General features: G+C 33.9%; 2 protein-coding genes across 3 annotated transcripts; both read left to right on the top strand.

Moving 5' to 3' along the window:
* The first annotated feature begins 626 nt into the window (after positions 1-626).
* On the top strand, positions 627-16400 carry LOC123531933 (ankyrin-3-like). Of its 2 annotated transcripts, none has more exons than XM_045313240.2 (10): positions 627-751; positions 5133-5237; positions 5599-5694; positions 5999-6120; positions 6705-6809; positions 7312-7363; positions 7581-7697; positions 8504-8602; positions 8993-9055; positions 16128-16400. In XM_045313240.2, the coding sequence occupies exons 1-10, from the start codon at positions 736-738 to the stop codon at positions 16292-16294; spliced, it is 942 nt and encodes a 313-aa protein (XP_045169175.2). In that variant the 5' UTR covers positions 627-735; the 3' UTR covers positions 16295-16400. The 2 variants fall into 2 exon arrangements, with proteins under 2 accessions (XP_045169175.2, XP_045169176.2); XM_045313241.2 differs by having other exon boundaries at positions 633-751; positions 6014-6120.
* LOC123550464 (uncharacterized) lies at positions 10986-13896 on the top strand. Its single transcript, XM_053517660.1, has 2 exons — positions 10986-11994; positions 13769-13896. Exon 1 carries the CDS (start codon positions 11201-11203, stop codon positions 11987-11989), a length of 789 nt encoding a protein of 262 aa, XP_053373635.1. The 5' UTR covers positions 10986-11200; the 3' UTR covers positions 11990-11994; positions 13769-13896.
* Positions 16401-16629: the final 229 nt, after the last annotated feature.

The following is a 16629-nucleotide window of genomic DNA, read 5'->3' as shown; positions in this document are numbered from 1 at the left end:
CTTTCGACTAAGATCACACGAGATTACAGCCAGTTGCCATTCTGTGTATTTTATACTTCTTTGAATAAAGGAATCCCAAAAACAGATATACAGAGAGAACCATACAGTGAAAGTTATTACTAACATTAGCCCCAAAGACAGAAATCCCTAGGCCCACTGCCAAGATCTAGGCCTTTAAGTACTCAAGATATGATTTAATTATTATATGTTTATAACAAAGTCATTCACAGCTAAAGATCATATCGTCCAAAGTGCGTAATTTTGAGGATTTGGGTTAATTTCATTTTTAAAACACCGTACAGTACCGAAGACTGGGAAACTGTTGTACTTCATAAAAAGATAGCAAAGGTACTTTCATCGTCATCACTCCCTCTAATGCCACATCGTCTAATATATCTGTTAATATCAATCAGCTTACCATAAAATACGAAAAACTAAAAATATCGACTCATATGTTTCAACGACACCTCTACCGGAAGTTCATTTCTGATAAAAGGGACGTAACTACTCAATTTTTAACGTCTATCCATTTCCCTAAGCATTATCAGGACATTGTTTAAATTATGTACATTTTGATCGATTATGCTTAAAAAAATCTTGTAATTTTCTTACATTTTAAACTTTGATTAATTGTTATTGAACCATTTATTCCTTCAGCTCATAATTTACCTTTTCCATATACCGTAAGCGGCCTAAATTATTCCCGAGAAATGTCACTTCCTGTCGTCTGCAGTTATGGAAAATGACTCCAGTAAGAATCAAGTTGCCGGCAATTAATAACCTAAACATGCTAAATAACTAATTTCCATAGAAATTCAGATATGGTACGCTAACTTGAATGCGGATCCATGATTTCTTTCTATCATGAATACAGAATTGATCCTAGGCTAGTCATAGCCTCTATGCCGTCTAAACAGCTGATCGCATGTATTGACATGCTGCCGTTTGACTGAGGCCCGATATGGGTAGCCGAATTCAGAGCTCTATGTATAGATCTAATCCTAGGCCAGAATATCCTGTTGTTTTTTCATATTCTCGGGGGCCTAAGGGGTTGTTTTTATTCCCAGTAACAGATTAATCATTTCATAAACAGCATTTGGGTGTTATTTTATAGAAAATTCACTTGTCTTTCAGATGCAGTCATAAGATGTTACTCAAATTATCCCATTTAATTATTTTGTTACTGTATTTGAGACCACCCTCACCCGCAGAAATGGACCAAGAGTTTCTCGTATTCCCGTGGATTTAGATTTGACTTTTCATCACAAATAAGTTGTAAAATTTAAAACATTATAATTACTATTGTGTTATAAAAAGATATATTCTGTAGTAAATACATCAAGAAATAGCATACACAGTAGTTCACACATGCCAAGGTATCAAGTGGGGAAGAAATAATCAAACTACATAATGATTGTCTGCTGATAACATGTTCTAGCCAGGAGTTACCAGTATTGGTGGGGATAAGGATTCATCTCCTATGCATTTGTCTAAACCTGGGTTAAATATATCAAAATGAACTTATTTTGATACATTATTTACTTGTGCATCCTAAAGAGATCCAAATTTTTTAAAACTAGCTTTCAATTTAAAATCGGAGCCATTTTAATAACATGACCCCTATAAGCCATATGTCTAAATGCCGACGCCTGAATCAGTGTTCTCGTAGGTCATATGATTAAGTGATATTAAAATGGAAAAGTATGTCCAAAACATTAAAGTTATCATAAAAGCAATACTTTCTTATCATGAAAATGAATATATTTGCTGGGATTTGTATCAAGTAAGGTTAACCATAGCAATGGCAGTGAAAACCATCATGCAGTCTAGCCTCCATTTGCAAGCAGCAGTATAAGAGGTGGATGAGGGTGACATCCTTTATGGTTACATACTCCAAATTGAGTGAATACAAATGAGATGCAACTATTTAACTGCAATCTTTCCATTTCTGACAGAAAAAACAAGATTTATTTACATTCACATGTGAAACAAATGGAGGTAAAACAGTACTTTTTACAACATAAATATATAAAAAGATGAAATTTTGGGAATAAGCTGTATGCTAATTCTGGGTAATGCATATTATTTTACCACATATTTATAATTTCGGCAGATCTTGAAACTACATCATACAAAATATTGTTTCAAATGGTTAAAAAGTGTGGGAAGTGGAGGAGATTTTGTAACAGTGGAAAAAAGTAATAAGAAATTCATGAAAATTTATACATGGGTATTTTAAATCATCATTACTTTTTATTTAAAATCACATTTTGCAAAGTTTGACAGCTGTGATGTAGCCCTGTTGAGAAATTCATGAACAGTTCATGAATAATCCTTGAACTATTCCAGAACTTTGTTCATGAACAGTTCATGAATAGTTCATGAAAGTTCGTGAACTACAAATGGGACTTTTTACGATATCAAAAATTCATGAACTGGGCATGGTTAATCAAGTTCATGAACTGGACTGGTTCATCAAATTCATGAACTGGATGTGTTCATCAAAGTTCATGAATTGATAGGTTCATGAATTTGATGGACCAGAAATTCGCGAACTTGATGAACAGTTCACGAATAATTCTTGAACTATTCTTGAACTATTCATGAACAGTTCATCAACTACAAATGGGACTTTTTGTGGCATCAACTATTCATCAAGTTGATGAACCATAGTTCATGAACCAGGGGTTCATGAACTGAAAGTAACAAGATAAATGGAAAGTTGATGAACCCAGTTGAATTAGAAACAGTGATTTTGACAATAGTGACGTTACTATAGCAACTGCCTGATAAAGCCTGTCTGAGAAAAGCAGGCTTTCTCAGGTCAGTGACTTGAGAACACTTTGCACTGTTTAAATCTGTGATTAAATCCCAAGGACATCCGATTGTGTCCATTTTGCATTTAAAAATTATTACGCCTTCATACGACACTGAAAAAGGACTTTAAATTCCAAAATATAAAAAAGCGGAAAAAACAACAAAATCCCAAGTGAAATTTTATCCAAAATTCAGTTGCTAGATGGTCTAATTTACTTTAATCTCAAGACTGACATTCAGATTAGATACTAGCTTTGTTTCAGGGTTGTGAAAACATGTGACATTTTAAAAGGATTTTATATTTTTAAAATGAACAATTTATGACAACACCATAATTACTTATTTGATATTCAGTATACTCATGTTCCTTTTAAACCATTCCTTAATGTAGTATGATAAATATTTCCTTCTCATTTGCTGCACAAACTTCTAAAAAATTGCTGAATCACATGTGCAAAAAAATTTCCCAGCATGCAACAAAATAATGGAAACTGATCATGTGACATAAATTTAATGTTCATGAACATTCATGAACAGTTCATGAACTTATTCATTTATTGTAAAAGGAAAACCTAAGTTTTATGTTTAATGAGTGAACAGTTCAGAAACTCCTTATTGGGTTCAAGAACTGGTACTGAACTAGAAAAAGGTTTTGAATTTTTAGTACTTTTGTTGAATCTTAGATGACTTTTTCTTAAGAACACATCAAGAATGTTTTAAGAATTTAATATTCTTAAACTGCTCATAAAATGTTCATCATTTTTTTTTTCAAGAATTTTTCTTGAATTCTATAGGTATATTGACATTCATGAAAAAAATCTTGATTCATTCTTAAACAAGTTCATGAATATCTCAAGGATTTCTGGTATGAAATGAAAGACATCAATAAATTCACCAACCAAGTATCAGTGTACACCATTATTCTTTTCCAGTGACATTTTCTAAATTGCCAAATAATGATGAAACTTCTGTTAGCTATCCCCAATGTTTAATCAAAATTTTGTACAAATTGCAGACAACATAAAATACAAAATACATGTAGTAACATTCCTAGTCATATGTATGTTATCAGTAACTCTGGTATTAGCCTTCAGCTGTAAATACTAGAAGCTTTTACAAGTAAACGGATCCTGTTTTATGAATTTTATGAATTTCAGACTTGATTGATCAATTCATTAATTTGAAGTTCATGAACAGTGTATGAACTTCAGGTTCATGAACCATCAGCATAATTGAAATAAAATCAAATACTGCACTGGAGTTCTGAATGAAGTCACTTGTTTGATTACTGAACTTATAATTCGTGAACTTAAAATCATGCACCAAAGGTGAAATTTTTGAAGAACCAGTTCATGAATAATTCTTGAACTTTAGGTTCACAGACAGTTGGTGAACTTTTTCAGGAATAGTTTCATGAACAATTCATGAACTTTTGGTTCGTGAACAGTTCACAAACTTTTTGAGGAACATTCATCGCATTGTTCACGAATGGTTCAGGAATGTTCATGAACAGTTCGTGAACAGTTCATGAATGCTCATCAGTTCATGAACTACAGCTCAACAGGGAGTTAATAAGTTTACACAACTACTGCAGAAACTTATTATGTCATACGACTCCCTGTTCAAACAAGGAGCGTGCTTAAACAAAATACACCGATTCTGGTGCCCCACTGATTCAGGTAACTGTATGATACTTTTAATTTCACGCAAAAAGTTACGTAAGATGCAGGGCTGTCGATTTTTTCACTTATTTTATTCTATATCTATTGGATTTATCAAGAATTCGTATAAGACGAAATTCGAGTTTTTTTATAGTCAACCTCGGTTTGTTTTCGTAGCTGCTATTGAACGTCGGGTTATGTTTCATGTGCAATTTTGAAGAGATGAATGATAAAGAAATGTGTAGAAATAGTTTAATTACTTATTTTGATATCAAATTAACAACAAAACACCATCAAAATATTTGTCCGGATACTGATTTACCTGACGGGAAAAATAACTTATTTTAGTGACCCCATTTGAGGCCCCATGGAACCCATATTTTACGTCACAACGCAATGCTGATTACAACATCGGATGTGGAAGGAGCTGAAGTTTGTGTAGTGTGGGCGTTATTTATGTCAAATATTTTTTTAGGGAATAATGGACCCGAAATATGAAAATGTGTCCAGAAAATGGTTCCCAACCAGTATGGCAATATTGATCTTTTTCAAAACAAGCCATTCTAGTATTGATGCTTAACTTGAGTTTTAAACAAGTTAGTTTTAAGTTTTTTAGGTAATGCTAAAATACCTTACAAAACCTTTATTTTACAGAAATGGTCACATGGACTTTATCAGAAATAATCAAACTATTCACAAAGATTTTCAACAATGTACAGGAATCACTTCAAGCAACATGTGAATTTTTACAGGCAAAAGGTAGGAAATTGTAAAAACAAACAAATCTAAAATAATGACACTGGGAAACAAGACATAAAAATATAAGTTGCTTGAATTGGAATGTTGCTGTGTGTTTATAATGTTTCGAAATAGAATTGTGCATGACTATAAACCATAAGCTTAAGCCACTTTTATAAGAAAATGGGTATAAACAATTTACATTCAAAATGCAGATGGGAGGAGCACAATTGTAATTCTTCAAATGTCTGATATCACTGCAACCTTAAAAGTAACTAAGTAAGTAGTTACAAAAACTGCAGATTATGGTTGGTTAAGAGGTGGGCTGGAATTCCAGCCTCAGCCAGTGACTTATATATCAACATGACTTTCTTTATTACAGGATCAGAGTTGGTGGCGACAGGAGTTCCGTTTTTGTCTAAAGGAAATACCCTGATTATCCTGGTTGTGTCCATTCTCTTGTTTAAAAGTATTTTTGGTATGTTGATTTAATGAATAAACAAATAAAACAAATTGCCTCACAATAATAATAACTGTGTCAGATATCAGAAACTGCACAAAGACAATTGTAATGCAGTAAAATGTTATATACAAGTAGTCCAGAAAATTCTATAATAAAATATTTTGCAATAATATTATTGTAGATTCACAGTTTAATCTTAGCTGGCTGACAGGTTTCTTAAATATTTTCTGAAATGTTTGCAGGCATCAAAAGTGCTGTTATCTTTTCTAGCATATATATATAATAAAAAACTATACTTTTTTGTATATATAAAATCTAGCTTGGGTACATTCAGGCAAGACAAGAAAGGAGAAGATTAAAAGAACAGATAACAGTGGAAATAGAATAACAAAACCTAGTGATGACCTTTCTACCAACTGGAGTGTGTTTGATTTAGCAAAGGTAGATTCTATGATAGTCATGAAAACCATTCATATACTAGTTGTTAGATGTGTAACTAATAATTTTACATTATGATGTTTAAGAGACACAACTGTTGGGTTCTAACAAGCAGAGTTTTAAAAATATTCTTCCTTATAAAGCATGTAGTGTTCAGTTTATACATAATTTATTTTCTAAAGATTGATTGTGAAGGAAGTTCTGCAACTTATATCAATCACTCTTGACACCTCATTCCTGATGGAATCCATCGCCACGAGGGTATGAGAGAAGAGGCCAGTTTCCCTTTTAATGCTGAGTGCCAAGCAAGGGAGCTACTGGTACCATTTTTCATGTCTTTGGTATGACGCGGCCAGGGATCGAACCCACGACCCGCACTCGAAGTGGACACTCTACCACTAGGCTATCGAGGCATGTAGTGTTTGTTTAACTACTGCTGGGATCTTTCAGTGAACACTTTCAAAAATTCAAAAAAGTTCATCCTTGCAGTATTATAAAAGAACATATACAAAATGTAAAGCTATTTAATGCAAGTCCAACAATATTGTTTTGGTTTTATCATTTCTTGTTAAAACATTTTATTTCAGACAGCTTACGAGCCAGGTCATGCACAGGCAGCAATAAATGTAATAGAAAAACTTCATTATGATGTTAACTCTGTGATACCTTCAAATGGTCTTACATTGTTCCTGGTATGTTACAGTATGGTTTTTGTATAAACAGTCTGCAGGACTACTAGCTAGATTGTAACTAAAATTTACCACTGCTGCATTAAATTATATTTTGTTCCAAAAGTCAAATGTATATTAATTCTGTATAATGAATTGCTGCTTTTCAAATATAAATTATACTATTAAATGAACTGGAATATGATTATCAAAATTCATATGCATCTAACTCAGAACATTAGTTCAATTCAACAATAAAAAAATGATAACTGAAGCATGTTATTTCTAAGTAATTTAGGTACATTAGTTTAGTCTTTGGTTTGAGTTGAATAAGAAAATATTTTTGCTGACAATGGATTTAACATAGTAAATTAGTAATGCTAGTAATTTACAAGTCGACTACAAATTTCTTTCGAAACGACTAATTCAACCAAAAGGAGGCAAAAATATATTTTGACTATAATTAGCATTATAATTTAAACAAAAATTGAGTTGTCTTTTAATTTTTATGTATTGAATATTTCAGTGTGCTTGCTTAAGTGGTCAGAAAGGACTGATAAAATACATGCTAGTAAAAGGTTGGTGCTATTTAACATTTGTCATGCTTTTATACATCTTAAAATAAAAGCATTAGAATATAAGTAAAATCTTGCTGTCATGAATTCTAGTAAATAGGGAATAAATGTATTAATGACAAGATTATGATAATATACTGGTGAATTATGGTAATATTTGTGTTGTATTTATCTGTAGTGTTTGATGCGACCAAATATATTCATGATATTCTGTAACTAGGGGCAGATGTGACAAGAAGAACAAAAGCAGGTGACACTGCTCTATATTTAGCAACATTTGGCATACTAAGTACAAGTGAACCTGATGTCACTGTCCTTGAGGAACTCATTCAGTCGGGTAAACATTTTTATTGCTTTTATAAATAAGCAATTGTATTTTGATAAAGAGAAAAGATTTATCAGACTGCCTTTTGAAACAATATCCACTTACAAACTAAAATGCCGTAATGTAAACTTGCAGTTTAAACTGTCTAAAACAATATACCCTTATAATCTAAACTGCCTTAAACAATAAGTGAGTGAGTTGGGTTTTACGGCGAATCGACACAAAATGGTCATATATCGCCAAGTCCTTAAACAATAAGCAATAAGGCAATGCATACTTACAATCTAAACTGCTTTAAACAACTTTAGCCTGAATGTTGCACATGAATTCGAAGTTTTTTTTGTTGTTGAGTACTGTTTTAAAAATTCTAAAATTGCTCTCATAAAAATTTGGAAAGTCATATATATTTTTTTCTTAATTTGACAAAAATATATCAGAGAATAAAATATGGAATTGATGTTAAAATTTCTAAATTAAATCCAACTCATATTCTTTAATTTTATGTTTGATGAATAGGAGACTGGCATCTAATTGCACTGAAATGGAAAAAAAAAAATTTATCAGTCATTTATATATCTGATAATGAGGAATGGTATAAGAACTCATGGCCAAACCCATTTACTTTCTTTTAATATTAATTTTATTTATTACGCTGGAATTTTCATGTTTATTGTTTGAAAGGCAGCAGTCAAATTATCAAATATATCTAAAGCAAACTGAAACATTTCGCTGAAATACACTTCTCATTCTTACCAGTAAAGATATATAAATTTCTATTCTTGCATTTTCATGTAAATGCTTTTTTTTCACCTTTGAAGGTTGTGATGTGAATTCTGCAAACTTGGCTGGGTACACACCATTACATAGAGCTGCTGGTCATGGAAATTTAAACGTTATTCAAACTTTGTTGAAACATGGTAGGTCCACATAAAGCATTTTTCAGTCAGGGAATCATGTGAATGGTGCTAAACAAATTTATGGAAAATTGCTTTTTTTATCAAGCAAAAACAAATCAGTTGTAAAACATGAATCACAGGGTTTGAATTAAATGTGAAATGAGTACTTACCTGAAATTAATTTTAGTTATGATCAAATAGTGAAACACTTGTTTTATCACAAGTACCTATCTGGAAAAAAAAATGAACAGCATGCAGAAGTATTGCTGATAAGCACTACCATAAAGATGTGGACTGTAAATAAAGTGAACTGTTAGCTTCTCCCACTTTATTGGTTTTTGAGATTTGCTCAAGTCCTGCAAGCAGCGTTTAATACAGTGCCACTGTAAATAAAAGTAAATGTCTTTTCAGGAGCAGATCCTTACCAAGCCAGTTGTACAGGAATCTATCCTATTGACAGTGCTATAAATGCAGGTATTAGTATTCTGAAAGCTTGTTAAGTTTATACAGTTTAGAATTTCAGAGTGTCAAGCTTTATCTAATTAACTGTTCTTATATCTTTGATTTAATCTTAACACAAAACTAGTTATTACCATAATGAAATTTAAATTTGTAATGAATTGTAATAAAGTAACATAGTCATGTAAGCTATAGGCCATTATTTTCGCAAAAGCCTACAGCGTTTGCATGTATACATAGCAAAGACGTTTGCGACAATAGTTTAGTGAGACGCAACTATTTAAAGCTAAAATGAAACCGGATACGCGATCGATAACCCGGCGAGACCATTCACCCAATAGCTTCCTGTAATCATATTTGACATTGCGTCGGTAGACATGAGATGCAATTTTTCATACTCTGAAGAAATTGTATGTTTTTTAGACTTCGTGTATTTTTTTTTTTTGGTTAGTATTTTAAAAGGGTAATTGTATATTAACCGAGCTCCTCTGGACATAGTCCAGAGTTCTGTTTTCTTTTTTTGAAATACTTTTTTGTTAAAAATCATGAGCTCGAGCGAGGGCGAGGAACTCCGCATTGGAGAAAATGAAAGCCAGTCCGAGTTTTCGGGATTTGATGAAAATGACATAGTTGTGGGGGCTAACGAAACTGTTACAAATACTGCCTCAGAGCAGCCTCGAGATTGTAGCCCCGAGACGGATAGATCCGGGGATGTTCCACGTGGTCGTGGTAAAACAGTAAAGAATTCAAAAAGTCAAAAACCTTCAAAAACACGACCTGTTAAAAAGACTACAGTTTCTAAAAATAAGAAAAAGTCTAAGAAAGCAAAAAATATATTAGATAAATTGTCTTCTCAAGACATTGAATTATTAAAACAGAAACTTGGTGTTGCTAACCCCACACCTCAGTCTTATGCTGCTCAGCCTGTTCCTCCCTTACAGAAGAAAAAGGCCTGCTGCGTACTCTTGCTGTGTACATACAGCGTATATGATGCGTACATGATGTGTACTGAAATCAAGGGCTTTAAATAGTACGCAGGATATACACCGCACATACACCGATAGTACGTTTGTAGTACACTTTTGACATGCAAATGAGCTCTGCCGCGTACTACTTGCTGCGTACATGCTGTGGACTACATAGTACACAGGATGTACGCTGGAGGAATTTAGTGTGCGGGAAATAGTACGCAGCATGTACGCGGCACATACACTTTTCACATGCAAATGAGCCTGTGGTGTACAACCCCTGCGGCGTACATGCTGTGTACTCCTGCGGCGTACATTCTGTGTACTCCTGGCCCCGAGTCCTGCGGCGTACATGCTGTGTACTCCTGCTGCATACATGCTGTGTACTCTTGTGGCGAAACTGCTGTGATAATGTAAATTCCTTACCCCACCAACTTTCTTATGCAAATGCTGATCATTTGGACAGAAAAAAAAACAGAAAAAAGATAAGTGACATGCATCAATAAGTATTTACCCTTACCAAAATAATGTAGATTGATGTTATCAAATAAATTAGTATGCTTTTCTTAATCCACTTTTCAATGAAATAAATCAATTTTTGTAGCATGTAATTTGGTAAACATCTGAAGAAAATGGCATAACTGCATCAAGGGGAAACAACTTTAATGCAACTAAATATAAGTGTTATAAATTTCGAAGTATCTGCGGTGTACATGCAGTGTACCATTTTCTTGTACAAGTCCCTCCTGCGTACATGCAGTGTACTCCTTAAATTTTCAGAGTCTCTGCTGCATACTTGAAGTGTACTAGTGACCTCCTGCGTACATGCTGTGTACTCTTCGAAATAGTACGCGGCATGTACGCGGCATGCGGTGTATGTAAAATGTACTCCTCTGGCGTACTACTGTGTTCGCGGCATATACACAGCAAATACGCAGCATGTACGCCACAGAGGCTTGCTTCTGTAAGGGCTCCCTTGTCAGTACCCTCTTCCAATAGTCAAAGGCCAGTCTTTCATAATGATTATCAAGACGAGGCAGATTTTGTACCTGACTATTACGATGATGTACATGATGAAAATTTTGATCCTAATAATGTTCCCTGATTACGAGTGCATATTGACCGAGATGATATCTCTGACTCAGAATTTGATTATTCTAGTAACTTTGTACCAAGTGGTGGCAATAAAGATATGAGTGGCAAACTTCTTCAAGCTATGTTTGGGAAAGAAGCTGAGAATAAAGAGAGTACAGAGGGTACAGAGTGGGCACAACCCAAATTAAAAAGTGTAGTTATAGGTGAAGCAATCTCACCATCTTTGGCTAAATTAATAAACACTACATGTACTTCTGCCTGTTGCACTGAAGACATTGTTCAAAAATACCAAATTTCTGAGAATTGTTGTAATTTGAGCCCACCAATGGTAAATCAGGAAGTCTGGAAGATCTTAGAAAAGAAAGGGCGTAGTTATGACCGAATGCTCGTTGATATTCAAACATTAGTTGCCTCTGGTATGGTCCCAATAATTAAATTGGCTGAAACCATGGGAGAAAACTTAAATCAATCTGCAAAACAATGTATTTCTGATGCCCTTACTTTGTTTGGGCAAGTTCAATACCACTTGTCCCTTCGTAGGCGGTATATTATACGTCCAAGCCTGAAAAAGAAATATAAAAACATCTGTAATCAGTCTACCCCCATTACAAACCAATTATTTGGAGATGATATTGTAAAAGAAATCAAAAATTGTGACACGGGTATTTCTTTGGCCTCTCAGAGGTATGAAAATAGACATTTCAGGGGAAGACAATCTGTTGGTAACTACAGAAATGCTTATAGACGAGGGGGTAGAATGCATCCCTATGGTCAGCAACAGTATAATCAGTACAGCCAGTATGGTAATGGTCGTGGGAGTGCAAATTCATACAGGGCCAGAAGACGCCCATTTGCAACGGCTACTGCATCTGCCCCAAACGAATAAAGCAGGTAGGAAAGCTGAGATTTTTTGAGCATATTTGGCAAAAATTTACTAAAGATCCTTGGATTTTGGAAACTGTAAAAGGGTACAAAATAGAATTTGAGGAAATTCCTTTTCAGACGTCTATTCCATCTGTCATTCCTTTTTCTGATGAAGAAAAGTTAGTAGTTGATGATGAGGTACAAGAGTTATTTAATAAAGGAGCAATATCTCCAACAGTTCATGAACAAGGACAATTTATATCCAACTTATTTCTGGTTCCAAAACCGGGAAAAAATAAATATCGTCCTATTCTGAATCTTAAGAAAATGAATAAATTTGTTGTTTATGAACATTTCAAACAGGAACACTTTAAAATAGTTTTAGATCTGATTCAAAGGAATGATTGGTTCTCAAGTATAGATTTATCAGATGCTTATTTTTCAGTGTCTATTCATCCAGATTTTAGAAAATTCCTTAAGTTTGAATGGAATGGTACTCTTTGGCAATATGATGTTTTACCATTTGGATTAAGTTCAGCTCCAAGGGTTTTTACTAAAATTCTGAAGCCAGTTTATGCCTGGTTGAGATTCCAAGGAGTTCGTTGCTGTTATTACATTGATGATTCATTAAATTTGAATCAGAAAAGAGATATTTGTGCACAAAATACACAGCTTATTTGTTCTACTTTAACATCTTTGGGATTTACTATTAATGAAAAGAAATCTCAGTTTATCCCATGTACAAGAATTATATTCTTTGGGTATATTTTGGATTCTGTTCTTTTTATGGTATTTCTGACTGAAGAAAAGGTTGAAAAAATCATTTCTAAAGCAAGTGCTTTATTAAAGTCCTCGGTTGTTGTTGTCAAGGATTTGGCTTCATTCATTGGCTCAATTATAAATGCATTTTACGCAGTCTTGGAAGCTCCCTTACATTATCGTTCTTTGGAAAGGGATAAAATACGTGGACTGGGTCCAGACATGGATTTTTTAAATCAAGTTAGTTTGTCAGAAGAAGGTAAAGCAGAGTTACATTGGTGGTGTGATTTTATCAAAGTTAAGAATGGTAAACACATCAGGCCAAATAAAGTTGAATTTAAATGTAGAACAGATTCTTCTCTGATATAGGTTATGGCTGTGTAGATTTAGATTCTGGTAGAGTTTCACAAGGCTGTTGGTCATTAAAAGAAGCAAATAATCACATAAATTATTTAGAATTACTGGCTATCTATTTTGCATTACAGGCTTTGTATTTTGATTGCACAGATACTCGTATCGAATTTCAATGTGATAATGTCACAGTTGTGAAATATGTCAATGATATGGGTGGAATGACTTCTGTAGATCTTGATATTTTGTCAGGTGAAATTTGGCAGTGGTGTTTAAAAAGAAATATTTATGTTTCAGCCATTCACATTGCAGGGATAGACAATAAAACTGCTGATTATTATTCTAGAAATTTTTCTGATTCCACTGAATGGAGGTTGAAACCTGAAATTTTTAAAAGATTATGTAAACATTTCTTTGAACCACAGATAGATTTATTTGCTTCCAGAATTAATAGACAATTGGACAGTTTTGTGTCATGGTTCCCAGAACCTGGAGCATCTTTTAATGATGCTTTCTCATGTTCGTGGAGTAGATTGTTGCCATATATATTTCCACCTTTTAACTTGATAAGTAAAGTGATTAACAAAATAGTTGAAGACAGAGTGGTTAAAGCAATTTTGATTGTACCTTTTTGGAAATCTCAACCCTGGTTTCCTTTGCTTTTGCCTAATTTAGCTTCTCTACCTGTCAGGTTGCCGAGACACAGAGACTTGTTGTCGATGGTACACGATGGAAGACACCATCCACTAGGGAAGTCCCTCACTCTGATTGGAGTTCAGCTATCCGGAGATCCCTCAGTTCTGGAAAAGTTTCAACAGGAGCTATTGACGTTATCCTCCAGGCATGGAGACCAGGAACCCGCAAACAATACGGTTTGGCCTGGAGAAACTGGTATTCTTGGTGTTATAAACAGCATAAAAATCCTTTTTGTACGACTGAAATGTTAGTAGTTAATTACTTGTATAACTTGCATATGAAAAGTAAGTCTTATTCTGTTTTGAATACACATAAGGCTATGCTTTTACAAACACTTCCCTTTTTTGGAAACACATGGTGTGGTAATTTAAATCTAATTCCTAAATTCATGAAAGGGATTTTTCATTCTAATCCCCCTAAGTCGAGATATAAGTTTACCTGGGACGTCACAGTTGTTTTGCGGTATCTTAAAACTCTATTTCCACTGAAGGAATTGTCGTTAAAAATGTTGACTTTGAAGCTGGTAGCGTTAATAGCTTTATGTTGTGCACCACGTGCTCAGACTCTTGTGTCTATGAATTTAGACTGTGTACAGTACGCTAGTTCACATATGACCTTTTTCTTTCCAGGTTTGTTGAAAACCTCGAGATCAGGCAGATCTAATGTCTTTTCGTTAAAACTGGAACATTTTGAGGAAGAACCTCTATGTGTGATGCATACTTTATTATATTATATTAAATGTACCAAGAATTTAAGGAAATCTAGACAGCTTTTGATTTCATATGTAACTTATGAGAAGGTTTTAACCAGCACAGTTGCTAGGTGGCTTAAGACAGTGTTACAGTTTTCAGGTATTGATAGTGGTTTTTTCAAAGCTCATTCATATAGATCTGCGGCCGTTTCCGCAGCGGTGGGTAAGTGTTCTCTAAAAACTATTTTGGACACAGCTGACTGGAGCTCGGACAGGAACTTCTATAAGTTTTATTATAGACCAGTAGTTGCTAATAGTGATGTTTCTTTTGCCAGAGCTGTGTTAGAGTGACTAGTGCTTGAGAAGTGACAGTAATAGATCTTTAAATGCATATATATTATTGTTGAAACTGTTAAATTTGGGAATTATTTCCTTAAGTTTGCATTAAATTATTTATGACCTGGTTATGATTACATTACTTCATGATGTAATGTAGTTTTCTTTCACTTCTGTTTTGCTGAATTTATTGTTTCGGTTCAGTAAATTAGAGATTACTTAAATACAGTGTATTTGCATTTCTTTTTTCTTAATGTTTCTTGTTGACAATCTTTAAAGATGCTATGTATACATGCAAACGCCGTAGGCTTTTGCGAAAATAATGTTCCCCCATCCAAGCCCTGGTGATGGATGGGGGCCATTATTGGAGTAAAAGCCGGAGGCTGCGCTTGTATACTTCCCTCCCTTGTAGCTGTGGTTGTTATGCCCAGCCCTTTTTTTGATTGAAATTTGTCAGCAAGCAAACATTCATGCTTTAAATTATGATTACAGGAAGCTATTGGGTGAATGGTCTCGCCGGGTTATCGATCGCGTATCCGGTTTCATTTTAGCTTTAAATAGTTGCTTCTCACTAAACTATTGTCGCAAACGTCTTTGCTATGTATACATGCTCAGCCTCCGGCTTTTACTCCAATAATGGCCCCCATCCATCACCAGGGCTTGGATGGGGGAACATTTTCAACTTAAATGTTGTCAAGTAGTTGAGCACATTGTATTATTATGATTTGTTAAATTGACAGACATTTTAGCTTGTATATACTGTATGATTTCAGAAATCATGAAAAATTACCCAACTCTCCCTTCTCTCCCAACATTGTATGAAAAATGTTGATTATAATCTAGCCTTTTATAATAGCCTTAATGCTGTCTGCTGATGAAATGATTTTTTGTAAAGAATTGTGTATTTTCTTGAAATCAAAAAAAAATATGGACATAATTGAAAAAAAAAAAAAAAAAAAAAAAAAAACACATAATTTTTCATAACTAGAAAAAGCTGTCCAGTATTGGTCACATGCTAGAAAACAAAGACATAGGTTGCATTTGTTTTGGAGTGAAATAAATTTGCTGTTCTAATTGATTGAAAAAAAATTCAATATGCTCTTGGTTCAGACTTTTTAACATCAAATTGAATAAGAGATCATTGTTATTGTAGTTATGTATACCTACATTGTTTTAATCTAGCTGAAGTGTCGCTGAAACAGATGGAAATGCTATTTAATTTTCCCAAACATTTCTGCTATTCCTGTTATCATGAACAGCCTATTTTTAAACTATGCCAAACATACTTCGACCAAATCAAGATTTCAAACAAACATTTCCATTACAGGTAATCTACATGCTGCTGATCTTCTAAAAATTAACCTACCAAATCCATATGTGTGGGATGTAGTTGAGCCACACACACCACCACACATCAAACTGGGACTGCAGAGTCCACAGAGGAAGCATCTTATTGAATCCACACGGAAAATTATGTCGCCTAGAATTATGTAAACAAAATTAAGTGCCTCCAAGAATCAAGGCTATATTAAGCATTGAAAATCAAAACTTGACAGTTAAATCAATTAAGGGAAATTGTTTGTCACTTAAGATCACTATCATCAAGTCTTAGACATGATTACAAAATTTAATACTCAGGTAGTCTTTAAATACAGTGTAATCCCTAGTAATAATGATAACTATGCAGAGATGGAAAATAGAATTTAACTAAAACATTTTTTTTATATTCTTAAAAATGTCAAGGGAGGATATTAGGATAGTTGCAGCTCTGTTTTGCTGTTGTGCCTTCCATCTAGAGCTGAATTAGGTAGGTGTCGTGAATCATTACC

Source organism: Mercenaria mercenaria, chromosome 11 (assembly GCF_021730395.1).
Source record: "Mercenaria mercenaria strain notata chromosome 11, MADL_Memer_1, whole genome shotgun sequence".
NCBI lineage: Eukaryota > Metazoa > Mollusca > Bivalvia > Venerida > Veneridae > Mercenaria > Mercenaria mercenaria.
This window is presented reverse-complemented; position numbering and strand designations above follow the sequence as displayed.

What these genes read in the sequence shown, in the direction of transcription:
- LOC123531933 (XM_045313240.2), top strand. An exon ending in GTGTGTTTGATTTAGCAAAG is followed by an intron (nt 6,121 to 6,704) that starts GTAGATTCTATG and finishes ATTTTATTTCAG; the next exon opens with ACAGCTTACGAGCCAGGTCA. An exon ending in AAAATACATGCTAGTAAAAG is followed by an intron (nt 7,364 to 7,580) that starts GTTGGTGCTATT and finishes TTCTGTAACTAG; the next exon opens with GGGCAGATGTGACAAGAAGA.
- LOC123550464 (XM_053517660.1), top strand. Translation starts at nt 11,201, where the DNA reads ATGAGTGGCAAACTTCTTCAAGCTATGTTTGGGAAAGAAGCTGAGAAT.